Here is a 22,838-nt window from a genome sequence, read left to right as displayed (position 1 = left end):
TGATCTCAGGATGTTGCCAATAAATCTGTCCATTGTATTTCTCAGCATTTTCCCTCCTTCTGTGCTGCATTTGCATGGCTACTGGTACCAGATTGGCTTCTATGTTATCTTTTATCTTTATTTAATGTACCCAAATTTCTAAGTCTCTTAGGCATTCTGACCGTTCAATATTGAGTTTTGGTGAAATCCCTCTTTCACCCACTTCACATCCAAGCAGTATCCCCATTGCTTGAATCCAGGGTCACAGAGTGACAAGAAGTATATCCTTCCTCTAGCCCGCCATCTTCTTTCCTTAAACATTTTTATGTATACAGTTTCGTAGTATTAATTACATTGACATTGCTTGATTATCACTACCATACATCGACAAAACTCTTCATTTTATGAAACTGAAACTGTACGTGTTAAACAGTAATTCCCCATTCTTTCCTCTTCCCAGTCCCTGATAACCACCATTCTCCTTTCTGTCTCTTGTGAATTTGACTACTGTAATTACCACGTATAAGTGGAACCAAGTCTCTTTGTGACTGACTTAATTCACCTCGAATATTGTGTATTGTTGCAGCATATACCATAGTGCGTTGAATCTGTAATTTATTTAAAAAAATTTTTTGTAGTTGTAAATGGACAGCATGCCTTTATTTGTTTATTTTTATGTGACGCTGAGAATTGAACCTAGTGCCTCACAGGAATGGCAAGTGCTCTGCCACTGAGCTACAGCCCCGGCCCCCTTTTGAGAATTTTACTATCTTAATATCAAATGTTCATAAGCATAGTGTTTCTATCCTTTTACTGTGGTCTTTTTCATTTCAACAATATTTTGTAGTTTTCAGCTTATAAGTCTTGTACTTTTTGTTAATTTTAAGTTTAAATCTTCTTAATGATATTACACATAAGAATGTTAATGTCACTTTTGGAGAATTCATTGCTGGTATGTAGAAGTAAAATTGAATTTTTTATATTAATTTTGTAGACTACAGTCTTGCTGAACAGCTCATTCTCATATTTTTTGCTTGGAATTCTTAATTTTTAATATAATGCTACATTATCTTTGAATAGTCTTTGACTATAGATAGAAATTACCAGATGGGGCCATGGGTATGAGATTCAAGGTAAAGCCCTTAGCAATTTGGAATAAGCCCTGGAGTCTTAAGTCACAGAACGTGCACACCTATGCCATGAAACTTTGCTAATTTTTCTAAAATATGCAGCCCCATCACAGAGTGATAATAATAGATATCATTTATTACTTGCTTACTTTGCTAAGCATTTACTTATTGTATAAAATTTACGTTAATATAATTATATATTAATTTTATAGCTATACTTTTGGTGATGTCTACTGCTATTATTCTATTTGATCGTTGAACAAAATGAGACTTAGAGAAGTTAAATGACTTGCCCAAGGCCCCATACATAGTAAAGTGGTGGGGTGCCAGTCATGAACCCAAGCAGTCTACCTCCAGAGCTGCTTTTCTACTTCAATATCACATTTTGTTTGTTTCTTTCTGGGCTCTTTTTTCAGTTGCATTGGTCTACTTGTCTATCCTATCTTAAATATTACAGATTTCATCTTTTAAAAAAGCATTTTAAAAGTCAATTTTTAATTTCAACATAAAATTTATATGTATTTATGGGGTTCAAGGTGATGTTTTGATACATGTAGACATTGCAATAATTAAATCAAGCTAATTAACATTTCTCACCTCACATTAAGATGAGAACATTTAAAATCAGAGCTTTATTATCCCCCCCCCCCCACCTCCTCCTTTTCTGAGCTAGGGACCAAATTTGTGGTCTTACATGTGTTAGGCAATCCAGAGAGCTATTATTCTATTTTTTTGTTTATTTGAAGTTATTTTAAAAACAAGAAGAGGGCTACAAGCAGTAGGGAGAAAATGAATCACTTTACCCTCAGCAAGGTGGTTTCAGGAAGGCTGGTGGATATAGAGATTTATATGTATATATTTATATATTGTTTTATAGGTTTTGGTTCTACCCTTTATGTTTTTATCCAACCCTTTATGTTTTTAATCAAAAATTTTTTTGACAGATTTAATTCTCACTACCTTCTAAGGCTGCCTCAATATTAGGTATCCCAATTTTGAAAGGGAAATTATGCAAGACACATTGAATGAGAGTGAGAGCCTGGTAGCCTGTGCTGCCATCTCGGGCCACTCATTGCATTCATACTATCTTTTATCTTCTATAAACTCAACTCATAGTCTCCTTGAATATTGATGATATGTTCTCCTTTCTCCATGTCAGATCTCAACTCTATCTGGTTGATTACCAAGACTTTCTATTTATTCAATCTTCATTTTCTTTCCTGTACAATTTGGTACCAGGCAAGGCATTTTGTTGTTGTTTGCATTTACCTCCCTACCTATAGAGTTGTGTTTATTCTTTTGATATTTTACTTCTGGTTTTCCCTTTCCTGGGATGACGTTTCCTTTCTTCTCAGTCTTTTTACATTCTAGTTGTAATTTCAGGCTTAGCTTAAGAGTATTTGATTATTTCATTTCCATATTGTTCTCCCCCCTCCTTTTAAAAAAATTTAAATGCCCCTCTTACTTTTCATAAATATAGCACACTACTATTTATAAAAATTTTCTTCTTCATGGGCTGGGGTTGTAGCTCAGTGGTAGAACTCTTGTCTAGCATGTGTGAGGCACTGGGTTCGATTCTCAGCATCACATATAAATACATAAAATAAAGGTCCATTGACAACTAAGAAATATTAAAAAAATTTTTTTTCTCCCTCAGAGAGAACATCATGTTTCATTTCAATTAATGCCGAACACAAATCATGGTACATACTAAAGGCAGGGAAGTTTTAATGATTGTTTTCTAAAAGCATCAGTTAACCTGGTACAGTACTGATTGTCCTTAGCTTGTTTACAGAAGCAGATAGAAACATGGTGGGAAATAATGCTTTGTGCAAAAAGTGATCTTAACTTTGAGATATTATCTATACTTAAGGCTTCAGTTACTTTCTATAGTACCGAATGTAGGACTCCCATCTAGATGTGTCTTGTACTCCAGATATTTCTATCTGATTGTATATGGACTATCTTCATTTGGTTGTCTCAGAGGCACCTTAACGTCAGAACTTCAAACACTGGACAAATCATCATCTCTTCAAACCTAATCTTCCTTCAGTATTTCTTCTAATTGTGTGAAGGTCTGCTAAGCCAAGTCAGAAATTTGTATTTTCTCACCTTCATCTTTCTTCAGTTACCCAATACTGTTGATTCTAATTATTATACTCTCAATTTCTCTTTTCGGGATTACTGCGTTAGTAATAGAAAACAGGTCATCTTTTCTGCCATTCTATTTTTTTTTATAAAAGCCAGAATAGTCTTTTTTTACAAGGCAGACTTGATAATGTTACTTTTAGTTTGAAACCCTTGTTTTACCTCAGGACGAATTGTAAATTCCTTGGGATAATTTAAAAACTCCTTGATATGTTGTAAAAGGTCCCTGCTCATATCTTTAGCTTTACCCTTACTTGCCTTTTTAATCATATTGAACTACTGTCATTTCCTTATGCTAAACCCTCTTGTCTCCTCAACCTTGCAGATACTGTTTGCTCTGTTTGGAACATTTCCTTTCCCCACCCTTTATGTCCCATCTTTGCCCAACTTATGTGTTTTTTTTTTTTTTTTTATCCTTTTATTCTCAGTTTTTTTTTCTTTTTTTAGGCCGGGGGGATCCTTCCTGTTTTTTACTTTTAGCAGCTTACTCCAATTATTCAAGTTTTCTTTACTAACCTTTTCCTTCCTCCAAAGGTATTTCTACTTAAGGTATTGCTATCTTATATAAACTGTTATGTATCTTTCAAGAATATGGGTTCTGTATCTTAACTCCTTGGCTGTTTCTTAACTCATTTGTTCCCTTCATGATATCACTGATAATTTGTAATGATCAAAGAAATGTAAAGTCAAAAAGTTAGGAAGTTGTTTGGAATAAAAAGATTTTGTGTTATTAATCTGTTTTGTTTTTTTTCTCGACTTGGGCCTATTTTATTTCCTCACAAAATATTCATAACCCATATTACTTCTCAGGTTGCAGTGCAGTTTTTACATATTTTCTTTTGCTTTCAGTTTTTCTGTATAGTTGATACTTCTAATTCTACGATTCATGCCTCAACTCATCTTCTTCTGTATTTAGCTACTTTGAAGCTCACCAGAGGCCTTTTAGGAAGGGCAGTCAGTTGTAGTGAAAAGAGTTCAGAACTCAGAGTTAGAATTGAAGGGTTAAGGTACTAGTTTTTGTCATTTGTTTTAGAACTCTAGAAAAATTATATATCTTCACTATTCAACATGTGGTCTAAGGACCAATATATTGCATTGAGTATCACAAGAGAACATGTAAAAATGGAGAATTACAGATCTCATTAGATCTGCCGAATCAGAGCCTGCAAGTTAACAAGATAACTCACACTGAGAAGCACTGTGGTATAATTATCTTGGAAACTCAGTTTTGCTGTTTGTAAAAGATAGGTAATGTGTGCTGTGTATAGCAACCATATTATATCTAACATACCCTATTTTACCAATTATGTTTAATTGTGTGCCTCCTCCTCTTAGGATGGAAACTCTGTGAAGTAGGAATTGTCTGTTTTTTTTATTATTGTATTTACCTTTATCTAGAATGATGTCTGGCACATCATAAGGATTCATATTTTTTGAATGAATAAATGAATTAATATACAACTTGTTAAATCCTTTTATTGTGTTGTAGTCATTCATTTACACTGCTATTTAGATCTACTTTGATTTAGAATTACTCTAGTAGTGAAAATACAGAACATTTGTATTATTGCAGAAAGTTCTGATGGGTTGTTCTGTTTAAACACTCTCATTCCCTTTTTATCTGCCTTGAATCTGTATTGATGCATTATAGTTCTTATCAAAGTGGTCAACAGTTCGCCATGCCTATAGAATTAAGTTCAAACTTCTTAGCGTACCTTTCGTCTTATACAGTTTCGTATACTTAATAAAAAATATGCCAGTCACCATGGCACATGCCTGTAATCCCAGCAGCTCCAGAGGCTGAATCAGGAGGATTGGAAGTTCAAAGCCAGCCTCAGAAACTTAGTGAGGGCCTAAGCAACTGAGCCAGACCCCATCTCTAAATAAAATATAAAAAAGGGTTGGGGATGTGGCTCAGTGGTTAAGTGCCACTGGATTCAATCCCCAAAACGAAAAGAAAAACAAAAAAGAAAACAATGTCTATATAGATCTCTCTTTCCATATAAAATATATGTAATATATAAGGAGTTGGTCAAGCTCACTGCATGCATAGCATCTGTATTGCATTGCCCCTGTAGCACTTGAGGCTGAGAGGAGCCCTTGAAAATAAGCTAATAATAAAAGAAATTTCCCTGACAAAGAACCTTATGTTTTCTGTCAGCATTCATGACACAACAACAGACTACTAGATTGCAAGCAGATTGAAATCAAATCCCAGACCCAATGGTATTTTGCTATCCCATTGAAAATTCTTTAAATAAATTTTTTAAGATCTATAAAATATTTCATTAAGTTGATATTACTGTTACTCTATTGTTGATCATTTTCACTTTGGTTTGCTTTGTAATTAGTGTCTTCATGGACATTTGTTTCCTTTGATGATTATTTCCACAGGATTCTTTTTATTTCTTTTTTTGGTACCAGGGATTGAACTTGGGCACTGGACCACAAATCCACATCCCCAGCCTATTTTGTATTTCTGTTTAGGGACAGGGTCTCACTGAGTTGCTTAGCGCCCAGCAATAGATTTCATTTCTAAAAGTTTAGAGGCCCAAGGAGGTGAGGCTTGTTTGATTTCTTTTTTTATTGACAAAATTTATAATATTAACAAATCTCTTCCTTTAGGAGACTCTTCTGAAGGAAGCATACCTGAAATAACTCAATCCAAGTTGAAATTGGGTATCACTACCACTACTGAAGATTCAGACATTGAATCTCATTTATCTTTATACCCTGAGGACTTACCTCAATTGGCTATAAGTTCTTTACAAGGGAATACTATTGGTCTACACACTGATGCTCCTAACCAAATGGCATTGACCCATAGTCATCTAACTGAAGAGAGTCTAAAAGTCTCTGATAATTCTGAACCAGCTGACCAGAAGTATGGGATGCCAATAGAACCTCCTTCTTCCTACCCTTACAGGGAGAAGCCCAGTATTTTATACCAATGGGGCTTGCCAGATAGTTATCTAACTGAGGAGGCACTGAACGTTTCAGGTATTCCTGGATCAGATGACCAGAACACTGGCATACCAACTGTACCATCCATTTCTCACTCACCTAGAGAAAAGACTGGTATTTTCTATCATCAGGCGATGCCAGGTGGTCAGGTACCTGCAGAGGCCCTGAAAGTTCCAGCTGCTCCTGGACCAGCTGACCAGAAAACTGGCTTACTACCTGCAACTTCTCCTTCCTACTTACCAAGAGATAAGGCTGGTATTTTCTACCAACAGGCCTTGACGGGTGGTCAGGTACCTTCAGAGGCTCTGAAAATTTTAGCTGCTCCTGGACCAGCTGGCCAGATGACTGGTATACCACCTGTTACCTCTGTTCCCTACTCACAAAGAGAACAGCCTGGTGTTCTCTACCAGCAGGTCTTGTCAGGAGGTCAGATACCTGCAGAGGGTTTGAAAGATTCAGTTGCTCTGGGACCAGCTGTCCAGAAGACTGGCATAACACCTGCAACCTCTATTCCCTACTCACAAAGAGATGAGCCTGGTATTTACTACCGACAGGCCCTACCAGGTGGTCCGATAACTGCAGAGGCCCTGAAAATTTCTTCTGCTCCTGGACCAGCTGGCCAGAAGACAGGCATATCACCTGTAACCTCTCCTTCCTATTCACCAAGAGATCAGCCTGATGTTTTCTACCAACAGACTCTGTCAGGTGGTCAGATACCTGCAGAGGCCTTGAAAGTTTCAGCTGCTTCTGGACCAGCTGGCCAGAAGACTGCCATAACACCTGCACCCTCTCTTCCCTATTCACAAAGAGACCAGCCTGGTGTTTTCTACCTACAGGCCTTGCTGGGTGATCAGATACCTGCAGAGACCCTGAAACTTTTAGCTGCTTCTGGACCAGCTGGACAGAAGACTGGCATACCACCTGCAACCTCTGTTCCCTACTCACAAAGAGACCAGCCTGGTATTTTAAACGGACAGGCCTTGCCGGGTGATCAGATACCTGCAGAGGCTCTGAAACTTTCATCTGCTCCTAGACCAGCTGGACGGAAGACTAGCATACCACCTGAAACTTCTCCTTCCTATTCACCAAGAGATAGGACTGATGTTTTCTACCAACAGACTGTGTCAGGTGGTCAGATACCTTCAGAGGCCCTGAAACTTTCAGCTGCTTCTGGACCAGCTGGCCAGAAGACTAGCATACCACCTGCAACCTCTGTTCCCTACTCAAAAAGAGACCAGCCTGGTTTTTTCTACCAACAGGCCTTACCAGGTGGTCAGATAGCTTCAGAGGCCCTGAAAATTTCATCTGCTCCTGGGCCAGCTGGCCAGAAGACTGGCATACCGCCTGCAACCTCTCCTTCCTATTCACCAAGAGACAAGCCTGATGTTTTCTACCAACCAGCTGTGCCAGGTGGTCAAATACCTGCAGAGGCCCTGAAAGTTTCAGCTGCTCCTGGACCAGCTGGCCAGAAGACTGGCATAACATCTGCACCCTCTCTTTCCTACTCACAAGGAGACCAGCCTGATGTTTTCTACAAACAAGCCTTGCCGAGTGATCAGATAACTGCAGAGGCCCTGAAACTATCAGCTGCTTCTGGACCAGCTGGACAGAAGACTGGCATAGCACCTGCAACCTCTCTTCCCTATTCACAAAGAGACCAGCCTGATGTTTTATACCGACAGACCTTGCCGAGTGAACAGATACCTTCAGAGGCCCTGAAACTTTCAGCTGCTTCTGGACTAGCTGGCCAGAAGACTAGCATACCACCTGCACCCTCTCTTCCCTACTCACAAAGAGACCAGCCTGGTGTTTTCTATCAACAAGCCTTGCCGGGTGGTCAGATAACTGCAGAGGCCCTGAAAGTTTCAGCTGCTTCTGGACCAGCTGGCCAGAAGACTGGCATAACATCTGCACCCTCTATTCCGTACTCACAAAGAGACCAGCCAGGTGTTTTATATAGACAGGCCTTGCCAGGTGAGCAGATACCTTCAGAGGCCCTGAAACTTTCAGCTGCTTCTGGAACAGCTGGCCAGAAGACTAACATACCACCTGCAAGCTCTTTTCCCTACTCACAAAGAGACCAGCCTAGTGTTTTCTACCAACAAGGCTTGCCGGGTGGTCAGATACCTGCAGAGACACTGAAACTTTCAGCTGCTTCTGGACCAGCAGGCCAGAAGACTGGCATACCACCTGCACCCTCTGTTCCCTACTCACAAATAGACCAGCCTGGTGTTTTATACCGACAGGGCTTGCCAGGTGATCAGATACCTGCAGAGGCCCTGAAACTTTCATCTGCTTCTGGACCAGCTGACCAGAAGACTGTCATAACACCTGCAACCTCTGTTCCCTACTCACAAAGAGACCAGCCTGGTGTTTTATACCAACAGACCTTGCTGGGTGATCAGATACCTGCAGAGGCCCTGAAACTTTCAGCTGCTCCTGGACCAGCTGACCAGAAGACTGGTATAACATCTGCACCCTCTGTGCCCTACTCACAAAGAGACCAGCCTGGTGTTTTATACCGACATGCTTTGCCAGGTGATCAGATTCCTGCAGAGGCCCTGAAACTTTCATCTGCTTCTGGACCAGCTGACCAGAAGACTTGTATAACATCTGTGCCCTCTTTTCCCTACTCTCAAAGAGACCAGCCTGGTGTTTTATACCGACAGGCCTTGCCGGGTGATCAGATACCTGCAGAGTCCCTGAAACTTTCAGCTGCTCCTGGACCAGCTGACCAGAAGACTGGCATAATACCTGGACCCTCTGTTCCCTACTCACAAAGAGACCAGCCTGGTGTTTTATACCGACAGGCCTTGCTGGGTGATGAGATACCTGCAGAGGCCCTGAAACTTTCAGCTGCTTCTGGACTAGCTGACCAGAAGACTGGCATAACATCTGTGCCCTCTGTTCCCTACTCACAAAGAGACCAGCCTGGTGTTTTATACCGACAGGCCTTGCCGAGTGGTCAGATAACTGCAGAGGCCCTGAAAGTTTCAGCTGCTCCTGCACCAGCTGGACAGAAAACTGGCATACCACCTACAACCTCTCTTCCCTATTCACAAATAGACCAACCTGGTGTTTTCTACCAACAAGCCTTGCTGGATGATCAGATACCTGCAGAGGACCTGAAAGTTTCAACTGCTTCTGGACCAACTGACCAGAAAAAGACTGGCATAACATCTGCACCCTCTGTTCCCAACTCAAAAAGAGACCAGCCTGGTGTTTTCTACCAACAGGCCTTGCTGGGTGATCAGATACCTGCAGAGGACCTGAAAGTTTCAGCTGACCATAAAATGACTGGCATAACACCTGGACCCTCTGTTCCCTACTCACAAAGAGACCAGCCTGGTGTTTTATACCGACAGGGCTTGCCGGGTGATCAGATACCTGCAGAGGCCCTGAAACATTCATCTGCTCCTGGACCAGCTGGACAGAAGACTGGCATACTACCTGCAACCTCTCCTTCCTATTCACCAAGAGACAAGCCTGATGTTTTCTACCAACAGACTGTGTCAGGTGGTCAGAAACCTGCAGAGGCCCTGACAGTTTCAGCTGCTTCTGGACCAGCTGACCAGAAGACTGGCATACCACCTGCAACCTCTGTTCCCTACTCTCAAAGAGACCAGCCTGGTGTTTTCTACAAACAGGTCTTGCCAGGAGGTCAGATACTTGTAGAGGCCTTGAAAGTTTCAGCTACTTCTGGACCAGCTGACCAGAAGACTGGCATAACTGCAACCTCTGTTCCCTACTCACAAAGAGACCAGCCTGGTGTTTTCTACCGACAGGCCTTGCCAGGTGGTCAGATAGTTGCAGATGCACTGAAAGTTTCAGCTGCTCCTGGACCAGCTGGCCAGAAGACTGGCATACCACCTGTTACCTCTGTTCCTTACTCACAAAGAGACCAGCCTGGTGTTTTCTACCAACAGGCCTTGACAGGTAGTCAGATACCTGCAGAGGATTTGAAAGATTCAGTTGCCCTGGGACCAGCTGGCCAGAAGACTGGCATACCACCTGCAACCTCTCCTTCTTATTCACCAAGAGAAAAGCCTAATATTTTCTACCAGCAGGCCTTGCCAGGTGGTCAAATACCGGCAGAGGTTCAGAAATTTTCAGCTATTCCTGGAACAGATGACCTGAAGACTGGGTTACCAAGTGTATTGTCACCCTCTGACTTACAAAGAGAGAAGCCTGGTGTTTTTTACCAACATGCCTTGCCAGGTGATCAGATAACTGCAGATGCCCTGAGAGTCTCAGCTACCCCTGGACCAGGTGATCAGAAGACTAGCATACCACTTGCACCCTCTGGTACCTACTCACAAAGAGACCAGCCTGGTGTTTTCTCCCAGCAAGCCTTGCCAAGTGGTCACATAGTTGCAGAGGCTCTGAAAGTTTCAGCTGCTCTTGGACCAGCTGGCCAGAAGATTGGCATACCACCTGCAACCTCTCCTTCCTATTCACCAAGAGATAAGCCTGATGTTTTCCACCAAAAGGCCTTGCCAGGTGGTCAGAATCCTACAGAGGCTCTGGAAGTTTCAGTTGCTCCTGGACTAGCTGACCAGAAGACTGACATATCACCTGCAACCTCTCCTTCCTATTCACCAAGAGATAAACCTGATGTTTTCTACCATCAGACTTTGCCAGGAGGTCAGATACCTACAGAGGCCCTGAAAGTTTCAACTGCTCCTGGACCAGCTGGCCAGAAGACTGGCATACCACCTGTTACCTCTGTTCCCTACTCACAAAGAGATGAGCCTGATGTTTACTACCGACAGGCCTTACCAGGGGGTCAGATACCTGCAGAGGCCCTGAAAATTTCATCTGTCCCTGGACCAGCTGGCCACAAGACTGGCATACCACCTGCAGCCTCTCTTTCCTATTCACCAAGAGACAAGCCTGATGTTTTCTGCCAACAGTCTGTGCCAGGTGGTCACATACCTGCAGAGGTCTTGAAAGTTTCAGGTACTTCTGTATCAGCTGACCAGAAGACTGGCATAACACCTGTAACCTCTGTTCCCTACTCACAAAGAGACAAGCCTAGTATTTTCTACCACCAGGCCTTGCCGGGTGGTCAGATACCTGCAGAGGCTCCGAAAGTTTCAGCTGCTCCTGGACCAGCTGGCCAGAAGACTGGAATACCACCTGTTACCTCTGATCCCTACTCACAAAGAGACCAGCCTTGTGTTTTCTACCAACATGCCTTGCCAGGTGGGCAGATACCTGCAAAGATTCAGAAATTTTCAGCTATTCCTGGAACAGATGAGCAGAAGACTGGGTTACCAGCTATAACGTTACCGTCTGACTTACAAAGAGACAAGCCTGGTATTTTCTACCAGCAGGCCTTGCCAGGTGGTCAGATACCTGCAGAGGATTTGAAAGTTTCAGCTACTTCTGGACCAGCTGGCCAGAAGACTGGCAAACCACCTGTAACCTCTCCTTCCTACTCACCAAGAGATGAGCCTGATGTTTTCTACCAAAAGGCCTTACCCGGTGGTCAGATAGCTGCAGAGACTCCAAAACTTTCAGCTGCTCCTGGACCAGCTGGCCAGAAGACTGGCATACCACCTGTTACCTCTGTTCCCTACTCACAAAGAGACCAGCCTGGTGTTTTCTACCAACATGCCTTGCCAGGTGGGCAGATATCTGCAGAGATTCAGAAATTTTCAGCTATTCCTGGAAAAGATGAGCAGAAGACTGGGTTACCAGCTGTAACGTTACCCTCTGATTTACAAAGAGAGAAGCCTGATATTTTCTACCAGCAGGCCTTGCCAGGTGGTCAGATACCTGCAGAGGCTTTGAAAGTTTCAGCTACTCCTAGACAAGCTGGCCAGAAGACTGGCATACCACCTGCAGCCTCTCCTTCCTACTCACCAGGAGATGAGCCTGATGTTTCCTACCAAAAGGCCTTGCCAGGTGTTCAGATACCTGCAGAGGCCCTGAAACTTTCAGCTGCTCCTGGACCAACTGAGCAGAAGATTGGCATAATACCTGCAATCTCTGTTCCCTACTCACAAAAAGACCAGCCTGGTGTTTTCTCCAAGCAGGCCTTGCCAGGTGGTCAGATAGGTGCTGAGGCTCTTAAAGTTTCAGCTGCTCCTGGACCAGCTGGCCAGAAGACTGGCATACCACCTGTTACCTCTCCTTCCTACTCACCAAGAGATGAGCCTGATGTTTTCTACCAAAAGGCCTTGCCGGGTGGTCATATACCTATAGAGGCTCTGAAAGTTTCAGCTGCTCCTGGACCAGCTGACCAGAAGACTGGAATATCACCTGCAACCTCTGCTACCTACTCAGAAAGAGACCAGCTTGGTGTTTTCTCCCAGCAGGCCTTGCCAGGTGGTCATATAGCTGCAGAGGCTCTGAAAGTTTCAGCTGCTTCTGGACCAACTGGCCAGAAGACTGGCATACCACCTGCAACCTCTCCTTCCTATTCACCAAGAGATAAGCCTGATGTTTTTCACCAAAAGGCCTTGCTAGGTAGTCAGATACTTGCAGAGGCTTTGAAAGTTTCATCTGCTCCTGGACCAGCAGGCCAGAAGACTGGCATACCACCTGCAACCTCTGTTCCTTATTCACAAAGTGACCTGCCTGGTGTTTTCCACCAACAAGGTTTGCCAGGTGGTCAGATACCTATAGAGACTCAGAAAGTTTCAGCTGTTCCTGGAGCAGCTGGCCCGAAGACTGGCATAACACCTGCAACCTCTCCTTCCTACTCACCAAGGGACCAGCCTGATGTTTTCTACCAACAGTCCTTGCCAAGAGGTCAGATACCTATAGAGAGTCTTAAAGCTTCAGCTGTTCTGGGACCTGCTGGCCAGAAGACTGGCATACCACCTGTATCCTCTGTTCCCTACTCACCAAAAGATAAGCCTAATGTTGTCTACCAACAATCCTTGCCAGGTGGTCAAGAGGCTCTGAGAGTTTCATCTGTTCCTGGACCAGATAACCAGAAGACCAGGATACCAACTCTAACCTCTACTTCCTATTCACCAAGAAATAAGCCTGGTGTTTTCTACCAACAGGTTTTGCCAGGTAGTCATATACCTGCAGAAACTCTGAATGTTTCTCTTGCTCCTGGAGCAGATGACCGGAAGATTAGTATACCTACTATAACTTCTCCTTCGTACTCGTATAGAGGGGATCCTGCTATTATTCTCTACCAACAAGAGTTGCCAGAGAGTCATTTAGCTGAAGAGTTTCTTTCATCTGCTCTTGGACCAGCTGACAAGAAGACTGGGATAACCACAGTGTCCTCTGCTTCCTACCCACATGGAGATAAATCTTATGCTTTCTATCGTCAGGCCTTGCCAGAAAGTCATGTAACTGATCAAGCTCTGAAAGTGTCAACTTTTCCTAGGTCTGCTGACCAAAAGGTTGAAACTGCAGCAGTCCGCTCTACTTCCTACTCACACAGAGTGAAGCCTGGTACTTTTTACCGGCAAGAGTTACCAGATGGTCATGTAACTGAAGAGACTGTGAAAGTTTCAGCTATTCCAGGACTAGCTGACCAGAAGACTCTGACAACAAAAGTATACTCTAGTTCTTACTCTCAGAGAGAGAAGCCTGGTGTTATTTACCAGCAGGCCTTGTCAGATAGTTATCCAACTAAAGAGCCTCTGAAAATTTCAGCTATTCCTGGATCAGCTGACCAGATGACTGGGATACCAATACTAACCTCTACATCCTACTCACAGAGAGAGACATCCAATATTTTCTATCGGCAGATGTTATCAAATAATCATCTAAATGAAGAGGCTCAGAAAGTTTCATTTGTTCCTGGACTAGATGATCATAAGACTGGGATACCAATAGGATCATCTGCTTTCTACTTGCATAGAGAAAAACCTATTATTTTCTACCAACAGACCCTGCCAGATAGTCATCTACCTGAAGAGGCTCTCAAAGTTTCAGCTACTCCTGGAACAGACCAGAAGACTGGCATACCAACCGTAATCCCTCCTTCCTACTCACAAAGAGATAAGCTTGGCATTTTCTACCAACAGTCCTTGCCAAGTAGTCATATACCTGAAGAATCTCTGACTGCTCCTGGACCAGCTGACCAGAATATGGTGACACCAACATTATCTTCAAGTTCCTATTCACTTGAAGAGAAGCCTGTTATTTTCTATCAAAGGGCCTTGACAGATAGTTATCTACCTAAAGAGGCTTTGAAAGTTTTATCCTCTCCTGAACCAACTGACTTGCAGGCTGGGAATCTGACTGTATCCTCCACTTCCCCCTACTCATTTGGAGAGGAGCCCATTGTTCTCTACCACCAAGTCCTGCCGGATAGTCAGCGAAGTGAAGAAAGTCTGAAACTTTCAGTTATTTCTGAACCAGTAGATACCATAATACCTATTGAAATCTCTCCTTCCTCCTCACCTATAGATCAGACTGTTATTTCCTACCAACAAGAGTTAGCACGTGGTGCTGAAGATGATTTGAACATTTTAGGTGTTCCTGGACTTTCTGATCAGAATACTAGGATACACATCGTGCCCTTTACCCGCTATTTACATGGAGAAAAGCCCATTATTTCTTACCAGCAGGAGTTGACAGATATTCCTGAAGATACTTTGGATGTTTTAGGGGATCCTGAACCAGCTGACTATAAGACTGGAATACACACAATAACCTCTACTCCCTATTCACAGGGAGAACGGTCTATCATTTCTTTACAGCAGGAATTGCCAGATCTTACTCAGGTCACTTTGAAAACAGTAAAGGTTCCTGGACTTGCTGACCAGAAGACTGGAATACAAACAGTATCCTCTAGTTCTTACTCCAGTAGTTTTCATAAGCAGGAGTTGCCAAATATTTCCAAAGAAGCTTTAGACGTTCTTGTTCTTCCTGAACCAGATGACCCGAAGACTGGAATATCAACAATGCCTTTGAGTTACTACTCACATAGAGAGAAGCCCAGTGTCTTCTCTCCACAGGAGTTGCCAGAGAGCCATCTCACTGAAGAGGCTTCGAAAGTTTCATCTGTTTCTGTTCCAGTAGAGCAGAGGGCTGGAACACCCTCTAGTTCCTACATCCATAGAGAGAAGCCTAGTGATTTTTCTCAACAGTCCTTTCCTGATAGTGATCTAACTGAAGAATCTCTGAAGGCTTCAACTGTTTCTGGACTAGGTGACCAGAAGAATAGGATACCTGCAGTACCATCGAGTTCCTACTCACATCAAGAGAAACTCAAGGTTTCAACTGTGAATCTACCGGACAACCAGAAGACAGAGTTACCAACAGTTACCCATAGTTTCCATTTAAAGAGAGAGAAGCCCAGGATTTCAACTGTGATTGGACCAGATGACCAGGAGACTCCATTACTGACAGTTTTTCATAGTTCCTATTCTGAAAGAGTAAAACCTCATGTTTTTTTCCAACAGCAGTTGCCAGATAGAGATCAAAGTGAAGATATTCTAAAGATTTCAACTGTCCCTGAGCCAACTGATGTAAATACTGGGGCACCAATAACTCTCTGTGGTTCTTATTTACAGAAAGAAAAATCTAATAATTTGTATCTATGGGAATTGCCAGACAGATATCAAACTGAAGATGCACTAAAGGTTTCGACTGTTCCTGAACCAGCTGACCAGAAAACAGAGTTACCAACAGCTCCTCCTAGTTCCTTTTCATACAGAGGAAAATTGAATATTTTCTATCAAAAGGATTTGCCGTGTAGACATCTAACTGAAGATGATCTGAAGGTCTCGAGTGGTCTTGGGCAGTCTGATCAAATTACTGGGTTATCAATAATTTCCCCTGGTACTTATTCACCTGATGAAAAGGACAAACTTGTTTCAGAACATGTCCAAAGACTAATAGATAATTTGGATTCTTCTGATTCAAGTGCTTTCTCAAAACATATGCCATTAAATTCTCAAGCTGATGATGGACTTGTAATAATTAAGCCTGAATCTATAGGTTTTGAAGATAATGGTTCAGAGGAAATCCAGGATACATATAATAGTTCCAAAACTCTTAAAGAAATTCGGACACTTTTAATGGAGGCAGAAAATATAGCACTGAAACGATGCAATTTTCCTGCTCCCCTTGTCCCTTTCAGAGATGTTAGTGATATTTCATTTATACGATCTAAGAAGGTGGTTTGCTTCAAAGAACCCCCCACAACTGATGTATCTGATGGTGATTTCCTTCATAGACAGCCATATATAGAGGAGGAAAGCCCAAGCAATAGAAGCATACAGAAAGATATTGGCACACAAACGAGTTTGAAATGCCAGAGAGGCATTGAAAATTGGGAGTTTATTAGATCAACTACAATTAGAAGTCCTCTACAGGAAGCAGAAAGCAAAGCTAGAATGGCATTAGGTGAAACTCTTAGGCAATATGAAGCAGCCAAATCTGCAATGAGGTCTGAACCTGAACGCTATAGTAGAACCATTGGGAACAAAATTATTATCCCTATGATGACTATCATAAAAAGTGATTCAAGTAGTGATGTAAGTGATGGACATGGTTCCTGCTCATGGGAGAGTAATTTACCAGAGTCTTTGGAATCAGTTTCTGATGTTCTTCTCAACTTTTTTCCATACACTTCACCGAATCCAAGTATAACAGATAGCAGAGAGGAACAGGGTATGTCAGAGAGTGACGATGGTGGTAGTGTAGATTCACTGGCTGCACGTGTGAAAAATCTTCTGCATTGTGAATCCTCATTAAATCATGCTAAACAAATACTTAGAAATGCAGAGGAAGAGGAGTGTCGGGTACGAGCACGAGGTAAGAACTGTCATTTGTCATATAGGCATGTTTAGGCTTATAAACATTGATAAGTTGAGAAATATAAAAATTGATTAACCTTACATATTTGGAGCTCTTAATTTCTTTTTCCTACAGAACTGTTAGAATGTTTATATTTTCTACAAGCAACCTAGAAAGATTCATCTAACCAATTATGTAGCTAAGTTATAGCATTAACAGTGCTAGTCTAGGTTACGGTTTTAGGAGAAGTAGATTTTGATATCAGAGAGTTAAGAAGGAAGTTAGGGTTTCAAAGCTCCTAAAGCTTTTATTTTTCCCTGATTCTCCCATTATAATAAACTTATCTTGGGGGCAGGCAAAAAGAAAAAAAATCTCCAGATTTCTGTGCTCTAAATTGTTTTGTGTTCCAAAACTACATACATTTTTTCTTCCTATTTCTAATAAAATTCTTGGAACTGATCTCAGACATTAGAAGAAAAAGTATCAAGGTATTTCATACTAAAACTTGGGTTAGAGGTTTGAAAGAGAATTATTTACTAATCCCATTAATATCTAATAGTAGAATTCTATTAAAAGAGGAAATAAAAATCTTTAAGACATATGGGAATAATATTTTGGGGGGGTTCGTTATATGCAGTTCAGACCTACCTATGAATCTTCCTTTGAGGTTAATTTTCTATACTGTTCTTATACATTTTGATTCTCAAAAAATCTTTCTAGTTTTATTTACCATTTTAAAATACTAGTTCTCATATGAGTGTCTGTAACTGTAGTAGGTGCAGAAAGGGGAGGAAAAGGGGACTTCTTTGGTTGGAAGGAAGATTAGGATAAAAATGATTGAATACCGTATTTGAAGTGGACTCTTTATAGAAATATTTGTAGAGTATGGTTTTTTAGAAATGAAGCTTTTCAAGGAAATTATTTCTTTCAAGAACATTAGGGTATATAATTTGAGAGCATATGCTGAGCATTGTGGTAGGCATTAATTAAGTTGTGTATACAGCATAGCTTGCTAATTTTCTGGGCTATTATAATCACTGAAAATTATCACTTTTGGATTGTATTATCTCAAGTGGTTTTTATGCTTTCTTCCCAGCCTGGAATCTGAAGTTTAACTTAGCACGTGAGTGTGGATATTCAATTTCAGAATTAAATGAAGATGACAGGAGGAAAGTAGAAGAAATCAAGGCAGAATTGTTTGGTCATGGAAGAACAACTCATGTATCTGAGGTATAAGAGAAATCTAGTAATGAAAACAGAAAATTAAAAAAAAATGATGATAGAAATTGATCTCTTACTTGGGCATTGATGACTCCAGCTGAGTCACTGCTAATCTTGAGCTGAAGTGTTAGGAGTCTTAATTTTTCAAAAGTTAAGATTTAAAGATTTGATTAATTTGATTTTTAGAATTCCAAATAAGTTTTGATTAATTCCAAATTCATCTATTCAGAAAAAGTTATCTTCTTAGAAAGAATAAGAATTGATTTGCTTGTATCAGTATATTTTTAGAACAAAAGACTAAATATCAACCTTATTTTTTCTTAAGGTAGATGTCTTGAAATATAGAGGAAATCTGGCTAGTTTCAGATGTATATTCTCTGATTAAGAACACAGAGTTATGACACTATCAGGAATATAGCTCAGTTGGTAGAGTGCTTGCCTCGTGTGCATAAGGCCCTAGGTTCAATCCCCAGCACCACCTAAAGAAAGAAAGAAAGAAAGAACACAGAGTTATGATAGCTTACATAAAAATGACTTTCTTTTTAATAGAAAAAATATTTTCCTTGTAGTATGAACCTTTTCATGCATAGGAACACTTACGTAAAGTGTGGAGAGAAGTATAAATAATTTCTGTATATCTACTAGATTCACCTTGAGAAATAGAACATTACCAAATATCTTTGAAGTTTTTTGTGTCCCTATCACCATTATATCTTTTTTTTATTGTTTTTTCAAAACATTACAAAGCTCTTGACATATCATATACCATTATATCTTTTTTTTTTTTTAAAAGATGGATACAACACCTGTTTATTTATTTATATATTTATTTATTTTTAAATGTGGTGCTGGGGATTGAACCAGTGCCTCATGTATGCTAGGTAAGTGCTCTGCCACCAAGCCACAACCCCAGGCCAACAATCATATCTTTTTTACTTCTTATCTTGACATGTATTGACCTCCCTGCTCTTCAGTATGGTTTTGAATTTTATATAGATGGAATTTGCATGATAGATCTTTGAAAACTGAATTGTTTTGGATTGTATTATCTCAAGTGGTTTTTTCAGATTCTTCTAGGCAATGTACATAGTTTTAATTCATTCCTTATTACTATACAGTATTCCAGTATATGAATGTATTCCAGTTTACCCATTCTTCTGTGAATAAGGTATTTTGTCTGCTATTATTGATAATAATGGGTATATTAGCACCTATCTTATCTTATAGGGTGTTGGTATGATTTATATAAGACAATGCTCATAAAATATTTAGTAGAATATGTGATATCTAGTGAGTGATTAATAAATGTCAACTATTAGTCCAATAAGAATTGATAGTACATTGTATCCATGGACTTCATCAGCTGAATCATACAGAGTTTCTTAGAAAATACTCTTCAGTAATATAGCTTAATTATTTGTTTTGTCTTATTTTTGGAAAAGTTTTTTAAAAGTATAAATTAGATTGGATTTTAGGTTTTGCATATGTGCCTGTGAAAAATAAAACAAATAATAAATGGATAGTTAATTGTTTTTCCTAGCACTGCTTATTTAAAAGTTCATATTTTCTCCAGTAACCTTCATTTCCCTATTTATAAAATGTTCACATATTGTTATTTTCAGACCTCTCAACAATCAAAAAGACTTCCTTTGGGTAGACTAGTTTGTGGTTTTATTAAAGTGTCCTGAGTTAGATTATATACGGAATTTTACATGTGATCTAACCAACATGAAATACATTTTATTATTTTCTTTCTACTGATGATTCTCAGAATTTTAATGGTCACATCATACACAGGCACTTTTGTTGTTATTGTTGTTCTATATCCCCAGCCCTTTTTTATTTTTTGAGATAGGGTCTTGTTAAGTTGCTCAGGCCTCACTAAATTGCTGAGGCTGCCCTTGAACATGCAATCCTCCTGCCCCAGCCTCCTAAGAGACTGGGATTATAGTCATGTGCCACCATGCCTGGTTTGGCATTTTTTCAAAAACATGAAGTACCACCAAAATTTCTATCCCATTTCTTTTGTCTATATACTGCTTTTTTTAAACTCTGTTGTATTTCTTCTTACTGATTTCATAACAATGTTTAAGCACATTAGAATGATTTTGTATATAAATTTGGTCATTTGTTCTATTATAAATATATCATTTATCTTTGTGGCATTTGTTTATTTGCTATCTATTATTGTCCAAGTTATTGATAAAAATGTTTTCTAAGACAGGTTTTGGAGAAAAAGTCTAAAATTTTTTCAGTAAGTTTATTCTAATACTTATGATGAGTATTTCACCATATTATCAGTCAACCGGCAATTCACCTTATATTTGACTTTATCTGTTAACATAATGATTTTGAAATATAGTTTCTCTAGTATGTCTTGTCCTTAGAGAACCCTTAGTGACCAGACTGCATATATTTTTGGAGACTTTTTTCTTAAACAATATATTATCATTTTCCTTTAAATTTTATCTAAAAGTTTAATTGTATATAATATCTATTGTGTGAGTTTAACAATTTAATCATTACTCGCTATTGCACATTCATTGATTACACAAATACCTACTAAATATCTGCTGTGTGCCATCACTTGTCTTTATGTTCAGGACCCTATCAGTGAACAAATGAATAAAAAAATGAACAAAGAATAAAAAATTTCTTTGTCATGGGACTTATATTCCGGTGACAGGTATGGAAAGCAAACAAATAAATAAAATACATAATACTTCCAGTTGGTGGTGTTAGAAAGACAAATAAAACAGAACAGTCAAGGAAGGGACCTCAGAAGGAGGTATTGAATCAAATATCTGAAGAAAGTAAGAAAGCCATTTGGATATGAGTGGGGAGAGCATTCCAGATAAAATAGCATATACAGAGTCACTTGAGTCTAAAGTGAGTTTGATATGTAAAAGAATACCAAGGAGGCCAATGTAGTTGTAAAGAGAATGTGAAAACAGATTGTGAAGAGCAGTGATTCTTGTGTTCGTCAGAGGAAATTGTGCAGATGAGGTTATCGGTTTTTGTTTTTATTTTTTGTTATTGAGATGGGGTCTTGCTCTGTTGCCTGTCTGTCATTGAATTCCTGAGCTCAAGTGATCCTCCTGCCTAAGCTTCCTGAGTAGATGGGAATACTGGTACACATCACCTGGCTTCCCATACAATTTTGGAATGCCCCTCTAGATATTAGTGTTGATAAAACACCTGTTATAAATTATTTTAGTGTTTCATTTAATTTTCATGTTTCTTTAGGTTCCTTATTTAGAACAGTTTCTGTTTTTCCTTCTTTCATGACATTTTTTAAAATATAGCTTTTAGATGTTAATGAAACTTTATTTTTTATTTATATGCAGAGCTGAGAATCGAACCCAGTGCCTCACACATGCTAGGCAAGTGCTCTACCACTGAGCCACAGCCCCAGCCCTCATGACATTTTTTTTTTAAAAATATATTTTTTAGTTATAGGTAGACACAATATTTTTATGTGGTTCTGAGGATCAAACCCAGTGCCTCACATAGCTAGGCAAGCTTTCTACCACTGAGACACGACTCTAGCCCTCATGACATGTTTTTTTTTTTTTTTTTTTTTTTTTTTGTTGATGGACCTATGCTTTATTTTATTTATTTATGTATATGTGGTGCTGAGAATTGAACCCAGTGCCTCACACATCTGAGGCAAGTGCTGTACCACTGAGCTATAACCCCAGCCCATTCATGACATTTTTGAAGAATGCAGCCTAGTTACTTTGTGTGTGTTTCTCAAATAGAGCTTGTCTGTTATTATATTATGAGTAGATTTGGTTTTTGTGTAGGAAAGCTACAGAAGTGACATGCTTTTCATGATGTATCATACTAGGAGGCACATTATGTGAATTTGTCCCAGTACTGATAATGTTAGCTTATACTACTTAGGATGGTATCTACAACTTTTTAATTCTTTTTAAAGTTAATAATAAGTGTGATTTACATATTAATAGTAATTAACAAGGATCAGGGAGAGATATTTCAAGGTGATGCAAATATCTTATTCTTCTTACACTTTTATTTTAGCACCTATTTGATGATACTTATTTCAGTATTAGCTATTTATTTATTATTAGCTATAATTTTGTAATTAAAAAAATTTCCTTCTTTCCTTGAACATTCATTAATTGGGATTCTGTGGTAAGTTAGGGGTTTCCCTTCTACCCCATTTATGTCTTACTTATATCAGTGTGAACTGTTGGATTTTTCTTTTACTCAGAGCATCATAATCTGTTACTTTTTTTTTTCTGTACTGGGGATTAAATGCAGGGGTGCTTAACCATAGAACCTCATCCCCAATCCTTTTTATTCTTTATTTTGAGAAAGAGTCTTGCTAATTTGCTTAGGGGTTTGCCAGCCTTGAAGTTGTTATTCTTCTGCCTCAGCCTTCTGAGTCTTTGGGATTATAGGCATGTGTCACCATGCCTGGCTATTATTATGTATTTTAAAAAAATATTTATTTTTTAGTTGTAGTTGGATACAATACCTTTATTTTACTTATTTATATGTGGTGCTGAAAATCGAACCCAGGGCCTCGCACATGCTAGGCGAGTGCTCTACTGCTGAGCTACAACCTAAGCCCCCCCATTATTATGTATTTTGATATTCAAATTATTTTACACTTATCAGTGAGAGCTTTGCTAAGCTGTTTTTATC

General features: G+C 39.7%; 1 protein-coding gene across 6 annotated transcripts in view; it reads left to right on the top strand.

The window, feature by feature from the left end:
• Alms1 (ALMS1 centrosome and basal body associated protein) overlaps window positions 1-22,838 on the top strand; it is a 218,155-nt gene that overhangs the window by 93,071 nt on the left and 102,246 nt on the right. For all 6 annotated transcript variants that reach the window (XR_009225689.1, XM_046432182.2, XM_046432183.2 and 3 more), the window contains exons 9-10: window positions 5,883-16,961; window positions 18,040-18,173. Coding sequence is in view for 5 of the 6 variants with exons in the window: in XM_046432182.2 (XP_046288138.1) it covers window positions 5,883-16,961; window positions 18,040-18,173 (11,213 nt within the window). In the remaining variant the exon portion in view is untranslated. The remainder of the gene's footprint in view (window positions 1-5,882; window positions 16,962-18,039; window positions 18,174-22,838) is intronic.

This window comes from Marmota monax, unplaced genomic scaffold (genome assembly GCF_021218885.2).
Source record: "Marmota monax isolate L192 unplaced genomic scaffold, Marmota_monax_Labrador192_F-V1.1 WCK01_AAM20220418_F8-fsc00106, whole genome shotgun sequence".
Taxonomy (NCBI): domain Eukaryota; kingdom Metazoa; phylum Chordata; class Mammalia; order Rodentia; family Sciuridae; genus Marmota; species Marmota monax.
The sequence above is the reverse complement of the archived record's forward strand: the minus strand, read 5'-3'. Positions and strand labels throughout refer to the sequence as shown.